This window comes from Sus scrofa, chromosome 5 (genome assembly GCF_054392235.1).
Source record: "Sus scrofa isolate SSC_HxYL_T2T_F1_AM1 chromosome 5, Sscrofa_HxYL_maternal_Yorkshire_Landrace_v2.0, whole genome shotgun sequence".
NCBI lineage: Eukaryota > Metazoa > Chordata > Mammalia > Artiodactyla > Suidae > Sus > Sus scrofa.
Window position 1 is genome coordinate 86,161,252 of NC_139387.1, and position 25,928 is coordinate 86,187,179.

At 36.9% G+C, this 25,928-nt stretch overlaps 1 protein-coding gene across 1 annotated transcript; it reads left to right on the top strand.

Moving 5' to 3' along the window:
• The first annotated feature begins 16,525 nt into the window (after positions 1–16,525).
• Positions 16,526–17,461, top strand: LOC100737106 (olfactory receptor 8S1-like). The gene has a single exon (XM_003481727.1). It carries the CDS (start codon positions 16,526–16,528, stop codon positions 17,459–17,461), a length of 936 nt encoding a protein of 311 aa, XP_003481775.1.
• Positions 17,462–25,928: the final 8,467 nt, after the last annotated feature.

The window sequence follows — 25,928 nt, forward strand, 5'->3', positions numbered from 1 at the left end:
CACAGAAGAGATACACCATGAAGGAAATATAGAAGAGAACTGCAGCAAGAAATCACACCACTGAATTTAAGAAATTCCTGATTTCCTATTTTGTCACGTTGCAGTGTGCATGGCTGATTCTCCCTTCTCCAAAGTTATCAAAGAAAGTGCTAGGAGCTAAGTTGCTTGACATGGCTCAGAATCATTTCTACTCAGACAACAGAGCCCGAGAATCACAAAACCCTTTCAGCTTCACGGATTTAGTTAATAACACACCAATTTATGATTCACATTTTCGAAAATCATTCAAATTAGGAGAGACCCTGAGATATTTTTGTCTCCTCTGTTGTATTTGAGTTGATGTATCTGGGTAAAGATTTTCTTGGAATAAAAGATCCTGGGTCTCTGAGGAAGAAAAAACACTTAGGCTTTTTGGGGTGGAGAAAAGGATAATGATGGGGGCGACATCTTGGAGGCAAGCAAAAATAGATAAATGTGGTCAACAGAGGAAAGTTGCAATTTACCAGTTATACCCATTCTCTATTGTGGCCATAATAAATTATCACAAATTTAGCAAGTTAAACTTATTACGTTACAGTTCTTTAGGTCAAAAATTTGGGTGGACTCCCCTGGGTTCTCTGTTTGGCGTTTCTCAAAACGGAAATCAAGGTGTTGGCTGGGCTGGGCTCTTACCTAGAGGCTCTAGGCAAGCATCTGCTTCTTGAGCTCAGTCCGGTACTTGGCAGAACTCTGTTCCTTGAAACTGTAGAAATGAGGTCTCAATTCCTTGCTGTCTGTGGGCTTGGGATCGCTCTCTGCTTGTAAAGATCCCTTCACGTCTATGTGGCAATCTCCATTTTCAAAACAGCAAATACTCCTCACGTAACGAACCGCTCCTTTCCCCTCTGCTACCACCTGCAGAAAACGCTCTGTTTTAAAAGGGTGCCTGTGATTAGATTAGGCTCACCTGCATAATCTTATCCTTAAAGGTCTACTGATTTGAAACTTTGATTACATCCACAAAATCCCTTTGCAGAATTTTCTAGATTAGTGTCTGATAACCAGAGAGTGGGAATCTCGAAGGGCTATCTTGAGAATTCTTCCTATCACACTAAGTACATTTATAAATGTGACCCTCCTACTCAGAGAGCATAAAAGGGATTAAAGTCAGAGTGATGTGGAGAGAAGAAAAGATAAAAGATATGGAAAGGAAGGGGTTCAATAAGAGCAAATAATGTTCAGTAGTGTCAGAGAAGGACTCAGTCTCAAGAGTGAGGTAATGGCACAAGTGTCAAAGGCAAAACTTCTGTCTGTCCCAGAATAACTATGGATCTAAGGAATTCACTGCAGCAGTACTTGGGACTTATAATAAAGAAAACTTTTGTTCTGGACTTTACAATGAAACAAAATTCAGAAATGCAGTCCTACGCCAGGCTTGTGATAACTTCTTTCGAATTTAAGAGGCCTCAAGAGCACTGGGAAGCCCTATGGTCCTCTGATTCTCTATATCCCACTTTGGATCCCTATGCCCACCCTGGGTCCTCAAACTACCTTTACAATAGGGAAGAACCTTTGAATTCTCTTACAAGTTAATCGCCAAAGTGATGTTGCCTATATGCTTAAATTATACATAATGGCCCAGCTCTGGGAACCCTGCCTTCCAGGTAATGAGCATTAAGCCAAATGCCCTTGTTTAGCTCAAAGGAAACATCCTGACCAGGCCCACCTGTGAATGATTGGGGGGATTAACACAGCTCCAGAGGCTGATGGGAACCAGGAAATGTTCAACGTTGCGCCTTCCCCTTTTAGTATAAAAGAAGCCTGAATGTGTAACTCAGGCCAGATGGTTCTTCAGGACACAAGCCTACCATCTTCTCAGTCTGCTGGCTTTCTGAGTATTCTCTACTCCATGCCCCAGCGGCTTGACTCTCAATTTACTGGCCTGTGGTGGGGCAAGCAGGAGGAGCCTGGACTCAGTAACACCTTCTGCAGAAGCCCTTTGACTTTTCACCTAAAAGATATTTGTCTAAAAGCCATTTTGCCAATTATCAATTCTTAGAAAATTTTTCTCTGGAGTTCCTAATGTAGTTCAGTGGGTTAATGATCCATCTTGTCTCTGTTGAGATCCAGTTAGATCCCCAGCCTGGCACAGTGGATTAAGGATCCAGCATTACTGCAGCTGTGGCCTAGGTGGAGGCTCTGACTCAGATTCAGTCTCTGACCTGGGAACTTCCATATGCCACAGGTGTGGCCAATAAAAAAACAAACAAACAACAACAACAAAAAAAACGCTTTCTCTGCTTTCTATGTACTTACCAAATTTTAGATCTTCGTATAAGATAAACTTGATTCCGTCCATTTTAATATTTTGTTTCACTTTCCTTTTATGTCCCTGTTTTGCTTCTTTGGGAGGACTTTGGCCAATTTATCTCTTACTTGTATTGGCACTTTTTAACAAGTTTTATCAAACATGCAGTAATCATTTGTGAATCACTAAATCTTTTTGAAGATTCTTATCTTCTTTTGCTACTTTTTCATGTTTTACCTTGTATGAAAAAATACTGCTCAGTTTTTCTCTATGTTTTTATTATATTTTTTATATTTAGAGTAAGAATGAAAAATATGTCATGGATATGTTTAAAATTCTGGTGCACTTTATTTTTCACTTTTAATTATAAATGATTATTGGATCATATTTTATTAACACTAATTGACATTTTCTGTGTAAGTATCTAATAAAATATATATCAACTACCCTTCTAAATTTGTTCTACAGAAAAATGCATTCTTTGATGTATTTATTAACACTATTATTACACCAAGAATGATATCATAAACATTTTCCCATTGCTTCCAATTTTCAAAAACCTAATTTTCAATTATTATCTGGTGTCATTAAGTACACACCTCAAATATGATGTAAAAACCCCACAATACTAGACATATTTTCAGACTTTTACCCTGATACTAATTTCTTTATTTCTAATGTTACAAATTGTATCTAGGCACAGTTGTGCTATGATAAATAATATTGCATTAACCAATTTTGAGCAAGAATTTTTCTCTATTTAGAAATATACTTAGAGCCAAAATAACTGTATCCAATGTTACAAACACCATTAAAGTTTTTCATACTGTACATTTTAAGTAGGATGTGACTAAAACTCTCTGATTAGTAAATCCAAGATTCAAAAATTTTATTCTTAACTCCAGTATATGATAGAAGAGATTCCAATTATCCTGTTCTGTCTTAAAAAATGAGTATCACAATTTCATAACAGCTTTCAAAAGCAGACTGCCCTCTAAATTTTACTTCTAAGGCAACACACAACTAAATAAAACAGCTGCACAGCAGAAATTGTCACAAGACTGTAAATCAACTCTAATAAAAATAAATTCTAGGGTATAAAAAAAGAAATATTGCTTTAACACACTGAAGTATATGGAATGACTGACCGATGTTTGCACAATGTATAGCACAGAGAACTCTACCCAATATCTTGTGATAATCTATGTGTGAAAAGAATCTGAAAGAGAATGAATGTCTGTACATTTATAACTGAATCACTTTGTTGTACAGAAGAAATTATCACAACATTGTAAATCAATTATACTTCAATACAACATTTAAAAATGAAAAAAAGTATTACGTTTTAGAGATTAAAGGTTAATTCATACATCACAGCGGTAGTGTCTCAAGTTCTGCAGCCTTACAAGGACAGTTACCATAGAATACCATCTGCTTTTCTGCAGCTAGAAGCTAAGAACCGTTTTCTGACTTTCACTTTGCTGAGATTTCTCTGAGAAGAAATTGGAAGGCCTGGAGTTTTTAAAGGCACACAAAATTACTTTAAAGGCAAAATGGGATTACTTGCAATATGAATATGAGCCATGCAATATTACAATAGTGTGAATTCTTAGGTCTTTGAATATGCATATCTCTTATCTTTGAACGTATGATTTTCTTTTTCACTGTGCAATAGCATTTAATATCTGGATTAGACAGTTTGTAATTCACCTTTTTAGAAAAATCTGTAAACTGCCAAAATAAGGCTTTAATCTTTTCTTTCATTTTCTATTATTAACTTTTAAAGAATATTGGAGTATAGTAGATTTACAATGATGTGTCAGTTTCAGGTATACAGCAAGGTGAATTAGTTATACATATACATGTGCCCATCATTCTTTTTCAGATTCTTTTTCCATATAGGTTATTACAGAATACTGAGTAGAGGTCCCTGTGCTATACTGTAGGCTTTGTTATTTATTTCATGTATAATAGTATGTGTGTGTTAATCCCAAACTCCTAATTTATCCCACCCACCCCTTTAAGTTTCCTTTGTGGTAACCACAAGTTTGATTTCAAAATCCATGGGTCTGTCTTCTGTTTGTAAATAAGTTCCTTTGTATAATTTTTATTATATTCCATGCATTAATGATCTCATATGATATTTGTATTTGTCTGATTTACTTTGCTTAGTATATAATCTCTAGAACCATCTATGTTGCTGCAAATGGCATTATTTCATTCTTTTTGGTAGAAGACCAATGTTTCATTGTATATATGCACCACATCTTCTTCATCTACTCCTCTGTTAATGGACATTTAGGTTGCTTCCATGTCTTGGCATTGTAAATAGTGCTACAGTGAACACTCAGGTGTATGTACCTTTTCAAACTATGGTTAGGATTGCTGGATCATATGACTCTAGTTTTAGTTTGATGAGGAACCTCCATACTGTTCTCCATAGTAGTTGTACCAACAGTGGTTCTGTTTTCTCCACATCCAGCATTCATTATTTGTTTTTTTGTTTGTTTGTTTGTTTTATTTATTTATTTTTTATTGTTATTTCCCCCAACGCATTTTTTTTCCACTGTACACCATGGGAACCCAGTTGCACATACATGTATACATACATTTTTTTCTCCCATTGTCGTGCTGCATTGTAAGTATCTAGACATAGTTCTCAGTGCTACACAGCAGGATCACATTGTTAATCCATTCCAAAAGCAATAGTTTGCATCCGTTAACCCCAAACTCCCAATCCCTCCCACCCCCTTCCCCTCCCCCCAGGCAACCACAAGCCTATTCTCCAAGTCCATGATTTTCTTTTCTGTGGAAAGGTTCATTTGTGCTGTATATTAGTTACCAGATATGAGTGATACCTTATTTGTAAACTTTCTGATGATGGTCATTCTGACTGGTGTGAGGTGATACTGCATTGTAGTTTTGATTTGCATTTCTCTAAAAATTACTGGTGTCGAACATCTTTTCATGCATTTTTTACTCATCTGTCTGTCTTTGGAGAAATGTCTGTTGATCTTCTGCCCATTTTTTGATTGGGTTTGATTTCTTGATATTGTGCTGCATGAAGTATAGATTAATCCCGTGTCAGTGGCTTCATTTGTAAAGATTTTCTCCCATTCTGTGGGTTTTCTTTTCATTTTGTTTATGACTTACTTTGCTGTGCAAAAGACTTTAAGTTTCATTAGGTCCCATTTGTTTGTTTTTGTTTTTATTTTCATTACTCTAGGAAATAGATCCAAAAAGATATTGCTGTGATGTAGGTCAAAGAGCGAGCATTCTGCCTGTTTTCCTCTAAGAGCTTTATAGTACCTGGCCTTACATTTAGGTCCTAAACCCATTTTAAATTTATTTCTGTACAGTGTTAGAGAATGTTCTAATTTTGTTCTTTTACATGTAGTTGTCCAGTTTTCCCAGCACCACTTACTGAAGAGACTGTGAAGCCAGCTGCCCCTGGAGTTTTGTTTGTTGGGAGTTTTTTTTTTATTTCAGTACTTGGCATTGGTCTGTTCATATTTTCTATTTCTCTCTGTCTTAGAACTTTCTAAGGATTTGTCTATTTGTCCATTTTACTGGCATATAGTTGACTGTAGTAGTCTCATGATCCTTTCTATTTCTGTGGTGTCAGTTTTAATTTCTCTTTTTTCATTTCTAATTTTATTGATTTGAGCCCTCTCCCTTCTTTTCTTGATGAGTCTGGTTTATCAATTTTATAAAGGTTTATCAATTTTATATATCTTTTCAAGGAAGGAGTTTTTAGTTTCATTGCTCTTCTCTATTGTTTTCTTTGTTTCTATTTCATTTATTTCTACTCTGATCTTTCTGCTTTCTTTCTATGAACTTCGTGTTCTGTTTGTTCTTCTTTATCTAGTTATTAGGTGTAAAGTTGGGTTGTTTATTTGAGATTTTTCTTGTTTCCTAATGTAAAAGTGTATCTTTATAAACTTCCTTCTCAGGATTGCTTTTGCATCCCATAGGTTTTGTATCATCGTGTTTTCTTCATCATTTGTCTCTAGGCATTTTTTTATTTCCTCTTTGATTTCTCCAGTGATCCATTGGTTGTTTAGTGACATTTTTTAGCTCCCATGTGTTTGTGGTTTTCGCATCTTTTTCCTTGTAATTTATTTCTCCTAGAGTTCTTGCTGTGGCACAGTGGGTTAAGAATCCAGCTGCAGCAGCTCAAGTCACTGCAGAGGTGTGGGATTGATCCCCAGCCCAGTGCAGTAGGTTAAAGGATCCAGCATTACCACAGCTGTGGTGTAGGTCACAACTATGACTCAGATTTGATCCCTGGCCTGGGAACTTCCATATTCCATGGGTGCAGCTATTTTAAAAACTAAAAATTGTTTTTAAAATTGATTTCTAATCTCATAGAGTTGTGGTCAGAAAAGATGCTTGATGTGATTTCAATTTTCTTAAATTTACTGAGGCTTGATTTATGGCCCAAGACGTGACCTATCCTGGAGAATGTTCCACGTGCACTTGAGAAGTGTATTCTGCTACTTGCAGATGCAATGTGCCGTAAATATCACTTAAGTCCGTCTGGTCCAATGGTTCATTTAAGACTTGTGTTTCTTTATTGATTTTTCTCTCTGGATGATCTGTCCATTGATGTAAGTCGGGCATTAAATTCATCCCCACGATTATTGTGTTACTGTCCATTTCTACTTTTATGGCTATAATTCACCTTTTTGGTTACATATTAGGCAACACTTTAAAAAATATTATTTTTAAATATGAAATGTATTTCTAGCATTATTTCAAAGCCTTATAACACATTTCCCCTAAATTCCCATGTAAGTTTGCTATATGTTTTCAGTATACTACCACTTGTTAACTTTTGCATGTGCTTAAGTGTTGAGGACAAATGCTTCGTCAGGAATATAGATTGAGTATCCCTCGTTGTCAAGATCCCCACCCCTACTCAGATCACCAATGTAAAATCTAGAGCCACGTGAATCTATAGGGCCATATTTCTATGCCCAACGTCTCTCAGCAGTTATAGAGTAAGAGGATGTTGAAATAGTTACTGCCTTGTTCTAAAGAATTAACCAAACTTTTGGCTCTCCTATAAGAAATGCATCTTCACATTATGGAAACTTTATTTCCCCAAATTAAGGTGATTCATTCATGCCAGGGATAATGGAACCTACTCTTCTGTGAAAGTTAGAAAAGACTACACAGCAGAAGTGACAGTCTCCCATATTGCAAAAGCCACACCAACTGTGTGATGACTATAATTATGTATAAGTTTCACAAATGAAAAAGTTCCACTATAACTTACCATAACATCTTACTTAAAGATGTAAATTTCATCCGAATATACAGAAGTATAAAATCAAAGCTGATTCTATGATTCTGGTGGCTGAATGATTCTGGTGGCTGAAAGAGGTAACTGATTCTCCTCTTTAGCTGCATGTTCTAAGCCATGAGTTACACAAGAAAGAAGGGGATGAAATTCTGTGGCCTTTTAAGCAGTCATCGAGGGAACACAAAAGATAGTTTGGGTGGAAAATGTACCTTCTCATTCTGCAAAGTTTCTGAAATGGGGCTTGATTTTGGAGACGACTAACAGGTATAAGGGCAAATGCAAAGTTAAAATAACAAGCTTACATTTTTAGCAACATGGGTGACTCTAAAGATTGTCATACTAAGTGAAGTAAGTCAGAAAGAGAAAGACAAATACCATATAATATCACTTATATGTGGAATCTAAAATATGATAGAAATGACCCTATCTGTGAAACAGAAACAGATTCACAGACATAGAGAACAGACTTGTGGTTGACAAGGGGGAGAAATGGATAGTGAGTTTGGGGTTAGCAGATACAAACTATTATATATATAATGGATAAACAAGGTTCTACTGTATAGCACAGAGAGCTATATTCAATGTACTATGATGAACCATAATGAAAACAAATTTTTTTTGTCTTTTTGCCTTTTCTAGGACTGCTCCCACAGCATATGGAGGTTCCCAGGCTAGGGGTCTAATTAGAGCTGTAGCCACTGGCCTATGCCAGAGCCATAGCAATGGGGGATCCAAGCCACATTGCAACCCACACCACAGCTCATGGCAACATTGGATCCTTAACCCACTAAGCAAGGCCAGGGATCAAACCCGCAACCCCATGGTTTCTAGTCAGATTCGTTAACCACTGAGCCACGACAGGAACTCCACGAATTTTAAAAAGAATATACGTATTTGTACAACTGAATCATTTGGGTGTATAGCATAAGTTAACACAACATTGTGAATCAACTATACTTCAATAAGGTAAATAAATACATAAAAACACAGAATGTATATGTATGTATGACTGAGTCACTTTGTTGTACAGCAGAAATTGGCACAATGTAAGCTATTATTTATTTATTATAATAAATAAATAAATAAATAAATAAATAAGGCTTCGTTCTCCCTGTGAAAATAAAGAAGAGGAGTTCCCATCGTGGCTCAGCAGAAAAAAATCTGACTAGCATCCACAAGGATGCAAGTTTGATCCCTGGCATTGCACAGTGGGTTAAGGATCTGGTGTTGTGGCATGCTGTGGTGTAGGTCACAGATGTGGCTTGGATCCTGCATTGCTGAGACTGTGGTGTAGGCCAGTAGCTACAGCTCCAATTTGACCCCTAGCCTGGGAACCTCCACATGCTGTAGGTGCAGACCTAAAAAGACAAAATAAGGTAAAGGAGACTCTTCCCCCACCATCCTCTTAGAGCATGTACTACAGAAAATTGTAAGTTTTTTCTTTGACTCTTTAAAATGCACACAGATCAAAATTAAATAATCCTCTTGTCAGCTTTATGATGGAGGAATAAGTTTCTCAAGAATATGAGAGCCAAGGAAGAAAGTGAAGGTAATATGTTCCTCCCTCTAAAACTGTCATAAAGATTGTGGAAAGCTTATTTTTCTTTTAGATAAAGCCAATTAGCAAACAGAGATGGCCACCTCAAGTTACCAGGCGAATCAATATGAGATGAACTATGAGTATCAAACGGTGCTGTTCAAATCCTCTTATTCGATGGCTATATATCTCAAGAACATGTATGTAATAAGTTGTATCTGCTTGGCTATATAAAAAAGTGAGTCTTTCTCCAGTCTCTTAGCAGATTTTCTTTGATGTACATCACATTCTAGTTAAGTAATTAAACAATAAATGTGTTTTATTTCTCTTCTACCTTTGTAGAAGACTTCCGGATTGGGAAATTTTGTTTTTAAGTATATTTTCCCAATACAGGCAAATGAGTTGCCACAGGACATAGTCAACTGGCCAAGTAGATGTGCTTGAATATTAAAAATAGTCAGTCTTGCCTGCATTATTTTCCAAAATAACAATATTTTGTAATAGCCTTGGCAGAAAGCAACATAGGACCACTAAGGAACCTTAGGTGTTCATGACTATTTCTTGTCTTGCAGTTCACAAAAGCACAATGAGAGTCAATATGTTAACAAAATTCTGAGGAGGACACATATTTAGGTCAAGTGATTACTACTTCATGCATATAATGCAAAGAAGGATGTTTCACTACCTTATTTTGAAAATAGTCTTCATATTCAAAATCATTTTCTCTAAGGTACCACAACACACTCCTCTAGGACACCAAATTTATATTCAGTAAAATATGTATATATAATATACATTTTGGTGAGCACTAAATATATGTTTAGGTTAAAACTATATAAAATAATAATTGTACCAAATAATATATTTAATAACATATTTAAATGAAAATTACTTGTTTTAAAACTCTAAATTCTTTTAAAAGAATTTATCTAGTATACTGTAAGACAATATTTATAATTTACACTGTTCAATTTTATATCTTAATTTGGGTATTATAAAAACAAATTTGTTTATAAGTAGGTGAGGCTGTAGCAATTAAAACAAAGAGATTGTGTTATCACTGTGTTCTTTATTTTCTCTCTGACTCTCTCTTTTTGAATTCTGGTCTTTACAAATTCTCAAGGTTAAAAGAAGATGATTCCCCAAATACTGTATGAACCTATGGGTTCCAAAGTCAATTAGACTATTTACACCTATAGGGAGGAAAACTAACTTCTCTGTCTTTTTAAGTTCATGACTAGGACTCCTTTAACAAAAGGCAGATTAACAAGAAAAAAGCATAAAAGTTCTTGCTTTAATGTAAGTTTTACATGACATGGGAGCCTTCAACAGGAAATGAATACATGAAGAAACAGGTAAACCCGAGTGATTTTTTTTCAATTTTATTCAAATATAATTGACATATAATAGTGTGTAAGTTTAAAGTGTATGTGGTTATTTGATACACTTACATATTGCTATATAATTACCAACAAAATGTTAGCTAACATCTCCATTAACAGGGAGACATTGATTAAGGGTACAAACATGATTTTTTTTTTTAAGGAATCTTACTTGGTTTCTTCTATTTGTTGTTATGGTTATTCTTCTTTATTTATTTATTTGTTTTTGGTCATTTTAGGGCTGCACCTGTGGCACATGGAAGTTCATAGGCTTGGGGTCGAATTGGAGCTATAGCTGCTGGCCTACACCACAGCCACACTGACATGGGATCTGAGCCTTATCTGTGACCTACACCACAACCCATGGTGCCAGATCCTCAGAGTGAGGCCAGGGATCGAACCCACGTCCTCATGGATACTAGTCAGGTTCATTACAGCTGAGCCAAGATGGGAACTCCCAGTTATTCATTTTTAAATGTGAGTACTTGTTTCTCTAGACCAGATGATTTTTTTCAAACATGATTGTTTTTATAGAAAGACTAGAAAGTCACGGAGAGATATCATAGGACAAAGGTGAGTTGAACGTAGTAAACTGGGAGAAGAGGGGTGTGATTAGCAAGGCCAGTTCATTTAGAGTCCCCTCTGTGTCCTTGCATCTTTGATGAAAGGGCTAAGGATGTCCCTTTCCTCCAGATATAGGGAGGACACCTCTCACCTGAGGATTTTATGATCATCTTCAGAGAAAATCAGAAAGTCTTTTCTGAACATGCCATTTCTCAAATATCTTCAGCATTAAATATTCAATATATTTTGGGATGGAGCTCTCATACTAGGCCATAGCTTCAACACAAAAGTTCCAAAAGACCATACTTGATGGAATCACCTGAGGCTTTTGCAAATTTCAACTTGTCTCGTTAACAAGTTTCAAATTGGGCTTCAGGCTGTAACTCCAGGGAATAATGGGCATTGGTTTATGTTCTATACCTGAAACTAATGTAATATTGTAAGTCAACATGTAACTTATACTTAAATTTTTAAGAAACACACTAGATCCTCCATCTCCTGAGATGCCAGGCTCAGCCAGCCAATTACTGACTGCCTAATAATCTATATGTACCCTTCTGAAGGGTTATATGTGAGAGTCACTTCACAGATTCTCCTTTGACTATATTTAGAATCAGAGAGGAAATTAATTAAATAGATACCGATGTAGCTGAACCTGAGACTACTGGAGAAAAGCTCCTCACACCTTTTGTTGAGAATTTGATAGTTCTTCTATGTAATCTGTAGGTGAGAAAGGCAAGACCAATTCAGAGCTCAGAGGATGAGTGTGTTGAGGCTTCTGCCTTTAAGAAGATGCTCTGGGGTATCTGTTTTCTGCTTTCACTATGATTTCCAACCAGAAAGAAAGGACTTCTTGCCCTTCCTTAATTAGGCTACAGAAGAATTGATTCCCATGGACATATAAAACATCACAGTGCAGATGAGATACCACCCTGAAAAGACGAGTGCGACAGGAAATCTGAGTCATAAAAAGCCTGGAACTTGGTAATGTTCACTATGATTTCTCTTAAGTTTCTCTTCTCTCTTCTTGTGCTAATCTGCCCTTCTTCTCCTGTCTTCTCATCAACTTTCTATCTCCTGGAGACTGAGCTCCCTGATCTAGGAATCACATTTTCCATACAATGAGGTCCTTGTGTTCGATTACTCTGAGGAGCTACTTGTGAAGAGTCTCTATCCTTAATAAGTTGTGCTGAGCTTTGGAACTGGGCACATCTTTTATCCTGGGTTCAAACTCCACATTGGCCTGGGCTCTAGCAGTGCAGTGAAACTAGGATCTAGCAGTGCAGTGCAGATCCTAGTAGACCAGAGAATATGCCAGAGTAAATAGTAGATAACGGTAGGTCAAAGAAAACCCTCTTCTAGGATGCCAAACCACACATACCATAAAAAGTTCTAACTTTTTGGATATTACTAATTCCCATCCCACAAATGATGTGAAGCACACAGAGAGAGGCAGATGTCTGAACAGATTTGAGGGAAAATATCTGAATTCAAAAGCTCCTTCTGTTTCCTTCAACTTTCTTCCTTTCCTCAGTGCAGGTGCCTATCTCAGGACCTATGGTCTTTATACCACTTTATTTTTTTTAATTAATTAATTTATTTATTTTTCCACTATACAGCATGGAGGTCAAGATACACTTACATGTATACATTTTTTCCACCCTTTGTTCTGTTACAATATAAGTATCTAGACATAGTTCTCAATGCTTCTCAGCAGGATCTTATTGTAAATCCATTCCAAGTTGTATCCGATATTGGGTATCCAATTCCTACTTCACCCCACCCCACAAATTTGGGTGTGCAGAATATTCCCACATTCCATGAATATAGGAAACACTGAACTGCTACCTCATTCTCAATAATCTACCAATCCCAGCATTTATGCAATTAACTAACATTTGAAATTAAATACATGTAAGGGCAATAAGACTTTAGATGCCTCATGTTATATGTCATTGATCTCCTCCAAGGAATGATCTAGATACCTATTTTCTTAGATAGGATATGACAAATTATGTCACATGCCAAGTTCCTGAGCCCAAATTCCACTCTAAATTTTACTATCTCTTGAGAAAGTTACCTACCTTTTTTTGTGTCTCAGTGTCTCCTCTGTAAAAAGGTCTGTGTCAGGACTGCTTTATAAACAAATAGAACCACAATACCTAGCCTGCCTCCTGACCTACTACTGAATCACACAAGCTCTCCTTCCAGGATCAAATTTTTCTAGATTTGGATCCTTAAATGACAGTTTTCTAATATCTTCTGCAGAAGCTTGCATGTTCTCTGAGGTAGAGTCAGAAACTCAACACAGTGGTCAGGCATACTTTTCAAAGTAAATGTAGAATGATAGAAACAATTATCTTCTTCATACGGAAGATTCCACATATTTGGAGACATTTTCAAATTCTAGAAGATGATAGAAATTATTTGTGTGTTGCGATTGTTATTTTGCTAGTGAAGGCAGTAGAAAAAATATTCACATTGAAAGGACTTGACAAACTCACGAATGATAGAGGCTCCTTTTTTTTTCCAGCAAGTTGCTCCCATCATTTGCTGACTAAGAGTTAATTTGGGTCATCCTGAACTAGAGATTCATCTACTAGACAGACTGAGATCTGGATCTAAGTTTTGGTAAGATTTGTAGTCTGAGAATCCTTGTTCAATATTAATGGTGGAGAAAAGATGTCCATATTTTTCGTCCAAGTAAATGAAAGGACAAGGACTGTAAAACTGCCTGTTTTTCTGGATTTGACTTGATATGAGTCCTTTGGGCAACACCAGCATCATACTCTATGGTGTGAAGTCAAGGTAGAGAATAAAGAACTGACTCACAGGTTAAAGGGACTGGAGAAAAGACTGTGAAGTTAACCAAGGGGGGAGGTTTCATGAAGAGGCACAACCTGAGTATATGGTCCCGTTATGAATTTCGAAATTAGCATGAGGAAAAAGTCTAGAAAGAGCTGTTGTCTAGACAAGAGTGACTTAAAATCTATGAGGAAAAGGTGCATGCACAGAACAGTTCAACATAAGTATATGCAAGGCTGTTTTCCTCTTTATGCCCAGCATAACCTGACATGGAACGGGCAATCTATGAATGAATGGTTGTGGTTATGGATGAATAGATGGACAAATGATTTTAAAAATGTAGAGAAGAGTAAATCAATGAAAGGATGTATGAAAGAATGAATGCATAAATAAGCCAAATAAATTAATGTTCAGGGAAAATAATGAATGACCAAGTGAATGTTATAGGCTTTAATAGCCTTTCTGATATGGTCAGAAATGGGCTAGTAGGCTTGGGATATTTTAAGCTCACTGCCAGTTACTCAAAATTGAAACAAACTGTACAAACACATGTAAACACATACATACACATATACCATTCTTTGCTTCCCACTTTCTTGTCTTCTTCATGCCGAATCCTTATCAAGCTTACGGCTCTGCAGATATTCCCAAAGAAAATTAGCGAAGCACTCCATCCAAATTACTTCATTACTTCCTTTCTGCATTCAACATATTTGTGATGGAAGACCTACCCTATGTGCTTTTTACTGGACCAAATGTCACGGTATGGAGATACAAAGTAACTTAGAACATAATCACTCTACTTAAGGAACTGTAAGTATCATTGTTTGAGGGGAAAAAGAAAAGAAAAAAATGTGTCATAAATATTCTAACCATTAACTGCCAAATCAAGATAGTGATTAAGCAATGGTATCAAATGAAGAGTTGCTTATGGTGGGTGAGCTAATGAATTAGCACAGGGTAGAAGTATATCTGTTGAGGTCATCCCAGAACAGATACTGATGTAGAAGTAGTTTTACATGAGACTGCTTGGGGGAGGGGGTAGTGTGAAAGCTAAAGAGGAAGGAACTAGAATTGGGCCAGAAAAGCCTTGGGTTCATGATCCAGGTATGATGTTGATGACAAGAAAGAGGAAAGGAAAGCAAAATCATCTAGAGAGAGCTTCAGACTACAGTACAGATCAACAAGGATTCATCCAACCCAGTAAGGGCTCTGGAGCAATGACTGGCCTTTTGAGAAAGCAGATATTGCCAGGATGTAGCACCTAAGGTATGCTCAGTCACTGACTGCCTGGGAAGAAGTTTGATCTCTATTTAAACTGCAATTAATGGAAAAGCATCAACTGGATGCTGTCAGAAAGCTCATAATTTTCAGCCGAATGTTAAGTTCTTTTTTTAAGGTAGACCAGTTGGAGCACCTCAATGGCTGCCACAGGGGGAGAGATAGCATCGTTAAGAAATATATAAGAAAATGAGAAGCAGAATTGCCAGATGAATTGAATAATGAATAATTAATGAAGACATAGGTTAAATCTTGCTGTGGTCACTTAGTCACTCTGGTAAGACAAAATACTCATATTCGTCCATTCTACATTTGAAAAATTAGGATGTAAGAGTCCCCTGGTGGCCTAGAGGTTAAGGATACAGCACTATCACTGTTGTTGCATGGGTTTGATCCCTGGCCCATGAACTTCTGCACGCCTGGGTATGGCCAAAAAATAAAAATAAACTTTTTTAAAAAATTAAAATTAGGGTATAGTGATCTATATAGGATATTTTGAGAAATTAAATGAGAAAATGATAGTTTTTAATTGAAATAGAACTGACATAAGGCATTTTATTAGTTGTAGGCATACAAGATAATGATTTGATATTTGTATACATTGCAAAATGATCACCAAATGAAGGCCAAGAATTCAATAAAATTCATTGCATGGAACACCTGGTATTTCGAGGTCTTATAGAGTCCAGGTATACAAATCAGGGACTTGGGGGAGTTAATATAATTCATGATACTCAAATTTCTAATTTGCACAAAGGAGTCAGCAGTATTCTTATCCTTTCTCCCCTTATCTAAAATTCAGCAGACAGACACACACTCTCTCTCTCTGTCTCTCTCATATCTTTTAATCTTGTTCCAGAGGGTCAAATTGACAACATCTATTAATGCGTAGTGTCAATGGTAAAAGGCTAAGGAAATACAAAATGATATTATTAATCAGTTTATGAGTCCTGGGGTGGGGGTTGAAATGGAGGAAGAATATATTGGAAAACAGAGAAGACAAATGTTGAAATAGCCTCCTAGCAATTCTACCACAATTTATAAAGCATGCAGAGTATGACAAAACAGTGCCCAGGTGAAGAAGATAGAATAAATTAGTCACGGATAAGGTCTGCACAAATTAGCAAATTTCTTCAGTGTCATTAAGGTAGAATGGCAGCCATGTGGAAATAGCATAGTGAGTTTGAAACCATCCTCTAGAAAGGGAAGCAAAAATTATAGACATCTGATGAGGGCATATGCGAAATCTAAGTAAGTGGGAGTAAGTACATAAAAGTGGGTCCCTGCCCCTGTAATTGGGTGCAGTAAAGAGAAATTTTAAGTCCATGCCTATATTTATTTCTAGGAAACATCCTTTCTAAATGGTCTTGAGGAACCATAGCACCATTACTGAGTTCATCCTCCTAGGGCTGTCTGCTGACCCCACAGTCCAGACATTGCTGTTTGTGCTCTTCCTTGTGATTTACCTCCTGACTATGATGGGGAACCTGATGATGCTACTGGTAATCAGAGCTGATTCCCACCTCCACATACCTATGTACTTCTTTCTGACCCACCTCTCTTTTCTGGATCTTTGCTTCTCTTCAGTCACAGTGCCCAAGCTTCTGGAGAACCTCCTATCTAAAAAGAAAAACATTTCCAAAGAGGGCTGCCTGACTCAAGCCTTCTTTATGTTTGACATTGGAGGAACAGAAATCTTCCTGCTCTCTGCCATGGCCTTTGACCGCTACGCTGCCATCTGCTACCCTCTGCTCTATGCCCAGGTGATGAGCAGCCAGCTCTGTGTAAATCTGGTATGGGTTTCATGGGGCCTGGGTTTTCTGGATGCAGTCATCAACATCCCCCTGGCTGTGAACTTGGACTTCTGTGAGGCCCATATAATCCCCCACTATAGCTGTGAGCTACCCTCTTTCTTCCCTCTGTCCTGCTCTGATAACTCCACTAATGTCACTGTCCTAGTTGGCTCCACAGTGCTACATGGCTTTGGTACATTCTTCCTGATCTTCTTCTCCTACATACGCATTGTCTCCACCATCCTAAGCATCAGCTCCACCTCAGGCAGAAGCAAGGCCTTCTCCACCTGCTCCTCCCACCTCATTGCAGTAAGCTTCTTCTATGGCTCAGCTTTCCTCCGTTATCTCATGCCAACCTCAGGTTCACCTCTGGAGCTGATCTTCTCCATACAGTATGGTGTGGTCACTCCCCTAGTGAATCCCCTCATCTACAGTCTGAAAAACAAAGAAGTAAAGACAGCTCTAAGAAGAACCCTGGGGAAATGTGCAGGTAGCAAACTATAAAGAGATGATAATTTTAAAAAGAACTATAGGCTTCAGGATATCTGTTGAGTTAACACTAAAATCTTCCTGATGGCCCTCTGATTTAGATGCTGAAAGATGCCATAGAAAAGCATAAGAAAGAGGCACAAAGACACATTGAGGATGGGTCAGGGTGGGAGAGGATGGTTCAGATTAAATCCTGCTCAAAGCCACATTCATGGAAATATAGTCATCTTGGCCAAAAGTTGTATTTAATCATAATTTCTTTCTCTGTTATTTCATTGATACTGGGTAAAAATGTATGTATGTGTATTGAATTATTTTTTGGAATTGAATGTATAGAAAGACCCTAGAAAATGTAATATTTCACCAAAAAGTGTTGAATCTCAGGGAAAGTAAAGTTTTCGACCTGGGGTGCCTGGAGGGATTTGAATGGGAAGCCTTACATATAGACAAAAGTGCTAAAAGTTCTACCCAGAGCAATTACCGGTTGAGCAACTTAGGTGATGTCAAGAGCTCTGCTGTTCTATCACTTGAGAATTGGAACATGAGAGGAAATGTTGCTCTTTCTAGGGGAACACAGGAAAATTCAGCCCTCTCCAACAGCTCAGCTTCTTTCAGCACTGTTTTTGCCATCTAGCCTACATGGAGAATGCAAGAGTTTTTAGTCAATTGTTTTTTAGTAATTTCCTTTTCCTTTTTTTATTCTTTTTATGGCCACACCTGTGGCATAGGGAAGTTCCCAGACTAGGGGTCAAATAGGAGGTGCAGACACTGGCCTATATCACAACCCCGGAAACACCATATGGAAGCTGCATCCACAACCTACACTGTAGCTTGCAGCAATGCCGGATCCTCAACCCACTGAGCAAGGCCAGGGATCGAACCTGCATCCTCATGGACACTATGTGGGGCTCATAACCCACTGAGCCACAATGGAACTCTTCCTTTACATTATTTTAGTAGGGGCTAATGAAATGTGCAGTGCATGTTACATGACACACCAAATTTGTATTTTGTGAGAATTTTCACATACTACTTATGATTGTCCTAAAAATAAAAATCATTATATTAAAATAAATAATAAAAAATAAAAAAACTACTTTCAGCACCTATATTAATATATACTTCTTTCTAATGCTTTCTGCATAGAGAGTCTAATGTAATCCATTTATTTTTTTATGTAATGATTTTTATTTTTTTTTTCCATTATAGCTGGTTAACAGTGTTCTGTCAATTTTCTACTGTACAGCATGGTAACCCAGTTACACATAATGTAGATTCTTTTTTCTCACATTATCAGGCTCCATCGTAAGTGACTAGACATAGTTCCCAGTGCTACACAGCAGGATCTCATTGCTAATACATTCCAAAGGCAATTGTCTGCATCTATTAACCCAAAGTTCCCAATCCATCCCACTCCCTCCCCCTTCCCCTTGGCAACCACAAATCTATTCTCCAAGTCCATGATTTTTGAGTAGTCCCAACCCCATGGTATATGTACATGAAATTGTTTGGTATTTTTTTGCCAGTCATTTAATTCAACTGGGCTGTGCAATCTCTATTTCTTGTTTAAAGAGATATTAGGCAGATCTTTAATATTTAAATCACTTTAATAAATGTGCACTCTAATTTAAGGTGTGTATTCCAAATTTAATTAAGGTCTCTCTCCTCTCCTTCTTCAAATGCAGCTGTGAGCTGAGATCTATTTTAAGAGGACTAATATAGCCCAGAGACCTCTTCTCTACCACCTATCTCTTCAAGGCCCAGTTCCTCCAATTTAGAAGACAAAAAATAGGCAGAGGGGACAGAACAAGTGACATCCTATAAATAGCCCTGTTGTTATTTTCTCACCATTGATTGTCACTTATTTAACCCATTAGCCATGGTTGATCAAAAAAAATGACCTGATGGCAGCAGTTTTACAAACATTGGCTTTGGTGGAGGCATGTGGGAGTTCTTTGGAAGGTCCTGCTGATTCTCCTCACTGCATAGTTCCCTGACCTAGAAGGCTTGACTCTTGTTCACACTCTTGTATCCTTCCTCTTCTCCACTATGGCAGCACCTATAACCTCTTACTGCAGAGAGACCTCACCGAATAGCCATCACCTTAGACATGACAACTGTGTGAGTCCAAAGCCAGCTCTCTACCAAGATGACCAGTTGACTCCCCCCCAGGAAATTCATACATCCTTGCCAACATATGGAAACAACCTAAGTGCCCATCAACAGATGAATGGATAAAGATGTATCTATACATACACATCATATATATAATGGAATGTTTTCAGCCATGAGAAAGGACAGTCTGCCTTCCATTTGCAAAAGCAAGGATGGATCTTGAGCACCATATGCTAAGTGAGATTATTCACAGAATGACAAGATGACAAGTGCCATATGATGTCACATATAAATGGAATCTTAAAAAGCCAAACTCTTAAAACAGAGAATAAAAGGGTGGTTACCAGAGGATGGAGTTGGGGGGATAGGACAGGTATAGTTTCAAGACACAAATTTTCAATTAGTAGTAAATAAGTTCAAAAAATATAATGCACAGTGTAATGAATATAGACAACAACATTGTATTATATCCATCATACTTGCTAAGATACTAGAACTTAATTATATTGACCACCAAAATATAAATATTTATATAATGTGATAGAGGTGCTGATTAGAGTCAAAATGCAATACTATTACAATATACAAGTGTACCAAATTAACATGCTGTACACTTTAAATTTACACAACGTTATATGTCAATATGTTTCAACTAAAAAAAAACTCATAGACACAGAGAACAGATTAGTGATTCTCAGATGTAAGTGGTGAATGAAATGGATGAAAGGCCGGAGGTCAAATGTAGGAGCTTCCAGTTATAAAATAAGTAATTCCTGGGGAAGTAAGCAACAGCACAGCAAATATAATAATAATACTATATTGTATATAGTATTATGGTGACTAGTAATAATACTATATTATATATTTGAAAGTCACTAAAACAGTATATCTTAAAAGTTCTCATCAAAAAAAAAAAGATGTAGCTATGCATGGCGATGGATGTTAACTACACTTACTGTGGTGATTATTCTGCAATATACAGAAATATCACAACATTGGTATACACCTGAAACTAGTATGATGTTATATGTCAATTACATCTCAATAAAATAAAAAGATTGGTTCTTTGAAAACACAAATCAGGCAAACTTCTATCGAGTTTGATCAAGGAAAAATTATAGAAGCACCGAATAAATAATCTTAGAGATTAAATAGGAGATATAAATAAAATACTACAAAGATTAAATATATGAAAGGATAATATAAGTGACATTATATCAAGAGATTTGAAAACCGATAAAATAACTGAACTCTCATTTAAACTCGGTTAACCAATATACACACCACTACGTATTAAAAAGATAGGCAGTAAGGACCTACTGTATAGCACAAAGTAATCTACTCAATACTGTGTAATAATCTGTATGGGAAAAGAATCGGAAAAAGAAAGGATATATGTATATGTATAACTGATTCACTTTGCTGTACACCTGAAACTAACACAACTTTATAAGTCAACTACACTCCAATAAAATTTATTTTTAAAAAATGCAGTTAACCAAAACTGACTTAAGAAGAACTAAGAAATCTAAAAAGCTCCTTTTTTGAGTTAGAGAACTGGGACTAAACCTTAGCCAGCTTTATATAATTAGAAGTTTCAATAAAATAAAAACATTAATTCTCCCCAGGTTGAGCAATAGATTTAATTTAATTCCACACAAAATCTCACCAATGATTTCCATGGAATTTAGCGAGGCAATACTAATATTTTTACAGAAACAGCACCAACACATATCCACATATAGACAGAACTTTGGTTTGTAGTAGTCAATAAATTTTGCCAGATAAAACATTATCCATGTGAAAAAATGAAATAGAAGCATTAGCACAGCATAAACAAAATTTAAGCCCAGGTGGATTATCCATTTAAAAGCAAAAAAAAAATTAAAATGAAGGGCTAGAGACAATACAGGAAATGCTTTATAATACCAAATTAGGAAGGACTTCCTAAGCCAGACAAAAAGGCACCAATAAACAATCAAAAATCCAGGACCAGGGAGTTCCTGTCATGGCTTAGTGGTTAACGAATCTGACTAGGAACCATGAAGTTATGGGTTTGGTCCCTGGCTTCACTCATTGGGTTAAGGATCCAGCATTGCCGAGAGCTGTGGTGTAGGTCGCAGATGCGGCTGGGATCCCACATTGCTGTGGCTGTGGTATAGGCCAGTGGCTACAGATCCGATTAGACCCCTAGCCTGGGAACCTCCATATGCTGTGGGAGTGGCCCTAGAAAAGGCAAAAAGACAAAACAAAACAAAACAAAAAACCCAGGACCAGATGGCTTAACTGATGTATTCTCCCAAACATTTAAAGAAAAATTAATATCATCTTTCTCCAGCTGTCCTCCAAAAATGAAAAGGAGAGAACATTTCCAAATTCATTTTCTGAATCCAGTATTATCTGATACCAAAAACAGATGAAGACACGTTAAGAAAAGAAAATTACAGGCCAATATCCCTGATGAACATAAAATCCTCAACAAAATATTAGCAAACCAAATTCAACAAATATTCAGAAGATCATGCACCATGATCAGGTGGAATTCATTCCAGAGATGCAAGGATGATTTAACAGCAAGAAATCAACCAATGTAATATACCATATTAAAGAATTAAAGAATAAAAACCATATGATCATTTCAATAAATGCAAAAAAAATCACTTGACAAAATTTAACATCCATTCATGATGAAAACTCTCAACAAAGTGGGTATGCAGGGAACATACCTCAGCATAAAAAGGCCATGTACAACAAGCCACAGCTCTCATACTTAATGGTGAAAAACTGAAAACTTTTCTCTAAATTCAGGAACACGGCAAAGATGCCCACTCTCGTCAATTTTGTTCAATATAGTATTGGAACTCCTAGCCAGAGCAATTAGGCAAGAATAAATGAATTTTTAAAAAATAAATAGATACCGAGAACTATAAAACTTTAATCAAAGAAATTAAAGAAGATGTAAAGAAATGGAAAGATATTCCATGCTCCTGGATGGAAAAATCAATATTGTAAAAATGGCCATACTACCCAAAGCAATCTACAGATTCAATGCAATCCCTATCAAATTACCCATGACATTTTTCACAGAACTAGAACAAACAATCCAAACATTTATATGGAACCACGAAAGACCCAGAATTACCAAAGCAATCCTGAGAAACAAAAACCAAGCAGGAGGCATAACTCTCCCAGACTTCAAGAAACACTACAAAGCCACAGTCATCAAAACAGTGTGGTACTGGTATCAAAACAGACAGACAGACCAATGGAACAGAATAGAGAACCCAGAAATAAACCCAGACACATGTGGTCAATTAATCTTTGACAAGGGAGGCAAGAACATAAAATGGGAAAAAGAAAGTCTATTCAGCAAGCATTGCTGGCAAACCTGGACAGCTGCATGCAAAGCAAAGAAATTAGAACACACTCTCACACCATGCACAAAAATAAACTCAAAATGGCTGAAAGACTTAACTATACAACAGGGCACCATCAAACTCCTAGAAGAAAACATAGGCAAAACACTCTCGGACATCAACATCATGAATATTTTCTCAGGTCAGTCTCCCAAAGCAATAGAAATTAGAGCAAAAATAAACCAATGGGACCTAATCAAACTGAAAAGCTTTTGCACAGCAAAGGAAACCCAAAAGAAAACAAAAAGACAACTTTCAGAATGGGAGAAAATAGTTTCAAATGATGCAACCGACAAGGGCTTAATCTCCAGAATGTATTAGCAACTTATACAACTCAACAGCAAAAAAGCCAATCAACCAATGGAGAAATGGGCAAAAGACCTGAATAGACTGTTCTCCAAGGAAGATACACAGATGGCCAACAAACACATGAAAAAATGCTCAACATCGCTGATTATAAGAGAAATGCAAATCAAAACTACCATGAGATACCACCTCACACCAGTCAGAATGGCCATCATTAATAAATCGACAAATAACAAGTGCTGGAGGGGCTGTGGAGAAAAGGGAACCCTCCTGCACTGCTGGTTGGAATGTAAGCTGGTACAGCCACTATGGAGAACAGTTTGGAGATACCTTAGAAATCTATACATAGAACTTCCACATGACCCCGCAATCCCACTCTTGGGCATCTATCCGGACAAAACTCTACTTAAAAGAGACATGTGCACCCGCATGTTCATTGCAGCACTATTCACAATAGCCAGGACATGGAAACAACCCAAATGTCCATCCACAGATGATTGGATTCGGAAGAGGTGGTATATATACACAATGGAATACTACTCAGCCATAAAAAAGAATGACATCATGCCATTTGCAGCAATATGGATGGAACTAGAGAATCTCATCCTGAGTGAAATGAGCCAGAAAGACAAAGACAAATACCATATGATATCACTTATAACTGGAATCTAATATCCAGCACAAATGAACATCTCCTCAGAAAAGAAAATCATGGACTTGGAGAAGAGACTTGTGGCTGCCTGATGGGAGGGGGAGGGAGTGGGAGGGATTGGGAGCTTGGGCTTATCAGACACAACTTAGAATAGATTTACAAGGAGATCCTGCTGAATAGCATTTAGAACTATGTCTAGATACTCGTACTGCAACAGAACAAAGGGTGGGGGAAAAATGTAATTGTAATGTATACATGTAAGGATAACCTGACCCCCTTGCTGTACAGTGGGAAAATAAAAAAATATATATATTAAAGAAAAAAGAAACACCATCTTTAAAAAAAAAAAATGTTCACACTACCCAAAGCAATCTATATATTCAATTCATTTGCTATTAAAATTTCAATGGCATTATTCACAGGAACAGAACAAAGTGCTAAATTTGGTATGGAACTATAAAAGACCCTGAAGAGCTAAGCCCATCTTGAGAAAGAATAAAGCCACAGGCATCCCACTTCCTGATTACAAACTGTATTACAAAGCTACAGTAATCAAAAGAGTATAACATTGGCATAAAAACAAGCACATAGATCAAAGGCACTGAGTAGAGAGCCCAGAAATAAGCCCACGCATATGCGTTCAATCAAGTTATGACAAAAAGCGAAGAATATGTAACTTGGAAAAAACAGTCTCTTCAGTTGGGAAAACAGGACAGTCACATGAAAAAGAATGAAACTGGACTGCTATGTTACACCATACACAAAAATAAACTCAAAATGGATTTAAGATTTGAATGAAAAACCTGAAACTATAAAACTCCTAGAAGATAATATAAGAAAAAATCTTCTTAACATTGGTCTTGGCAATGATTTTGTTAACATAACACCAAAAGCACAGGCAACAAACAAAAATCAATTAGTGGGAATGTATAAATATGTATACCTGAGTCACTTTGCCACACAGCAGAAAGTGGTACAACATTTTAAATCAACTATACTTTTTTTAATAGCTGTACACGCAGCATATGGAAGTTCCTGGGCCAAGGACTGAATCAAAGCCATAGCTGCAAATCTATGCCACAGCTGCAGCAACGCCAGATCCTTTAACCCAATGTTTCAGGCTTGGGGATTTAAGTCGCACCTCCGCAGCAACAAAGCCACTCTAGTTGGATTCTTAACCCACTGTGCTACAGCAGGAACTCCAGCTGTAATTTAAAAAAAAAAAATAATGAGAAAAAGAAAAACAATAAGTGGAGCTCTATCAAACTAAAAAGTCTGTGCTGCAAAAAAAAACAAAGAAGCAACCAAAGTGATGAGAGAAAATATTTGCAAACCATATATCTAAGATGTTAAACTTCAAAATATATAAATAACTCACAACTCAATAACAAACATAAATAAATCAATTTAAAAATGGGCAGAGAAAAAAAACCCGTGAAAATATGCTCAACATCACTGGTTATTAGAGAAATGCAAATCAAAACCATGATGAGGTACCACCTTACACCAGCCAGAATGGCCATCATCTGAAAGTCTGTAAACAATAAATTCCGGAGAAGGTGTAGAGAAAAGGGAACCCTCCTACACTGTTGGTGAGAATGTAAATTGGTATAACCACTATAGAAAACAGAATGGTGGTTCCTCAAAAAACTACAAATAGAACTACCATATGATCCAACAATGCCATTCTTGGGCCTCTATCTGGAGAAAACCACAATTTGAAGAGATACATGTACCCCAATGTTTACTGCAGCACTATTTACAATAGCCAAAACAAGGATACAAGCTAAAGGTCTATCTGAACTAGTGCTGAGTGATGAGAAACAGCCAGGCCTATAAAGGTGGGAGGAGAACATTCTAGGCACATAAACAGCAAGAGTGAAGACTTTGAGGTCAAGACTAGAATGGATTAAGAATATATGGTACATATACACAATGGAATACTACTCAGCCATAAAAAAGAACAACATAATGCCATTTGCAGCAACATGGA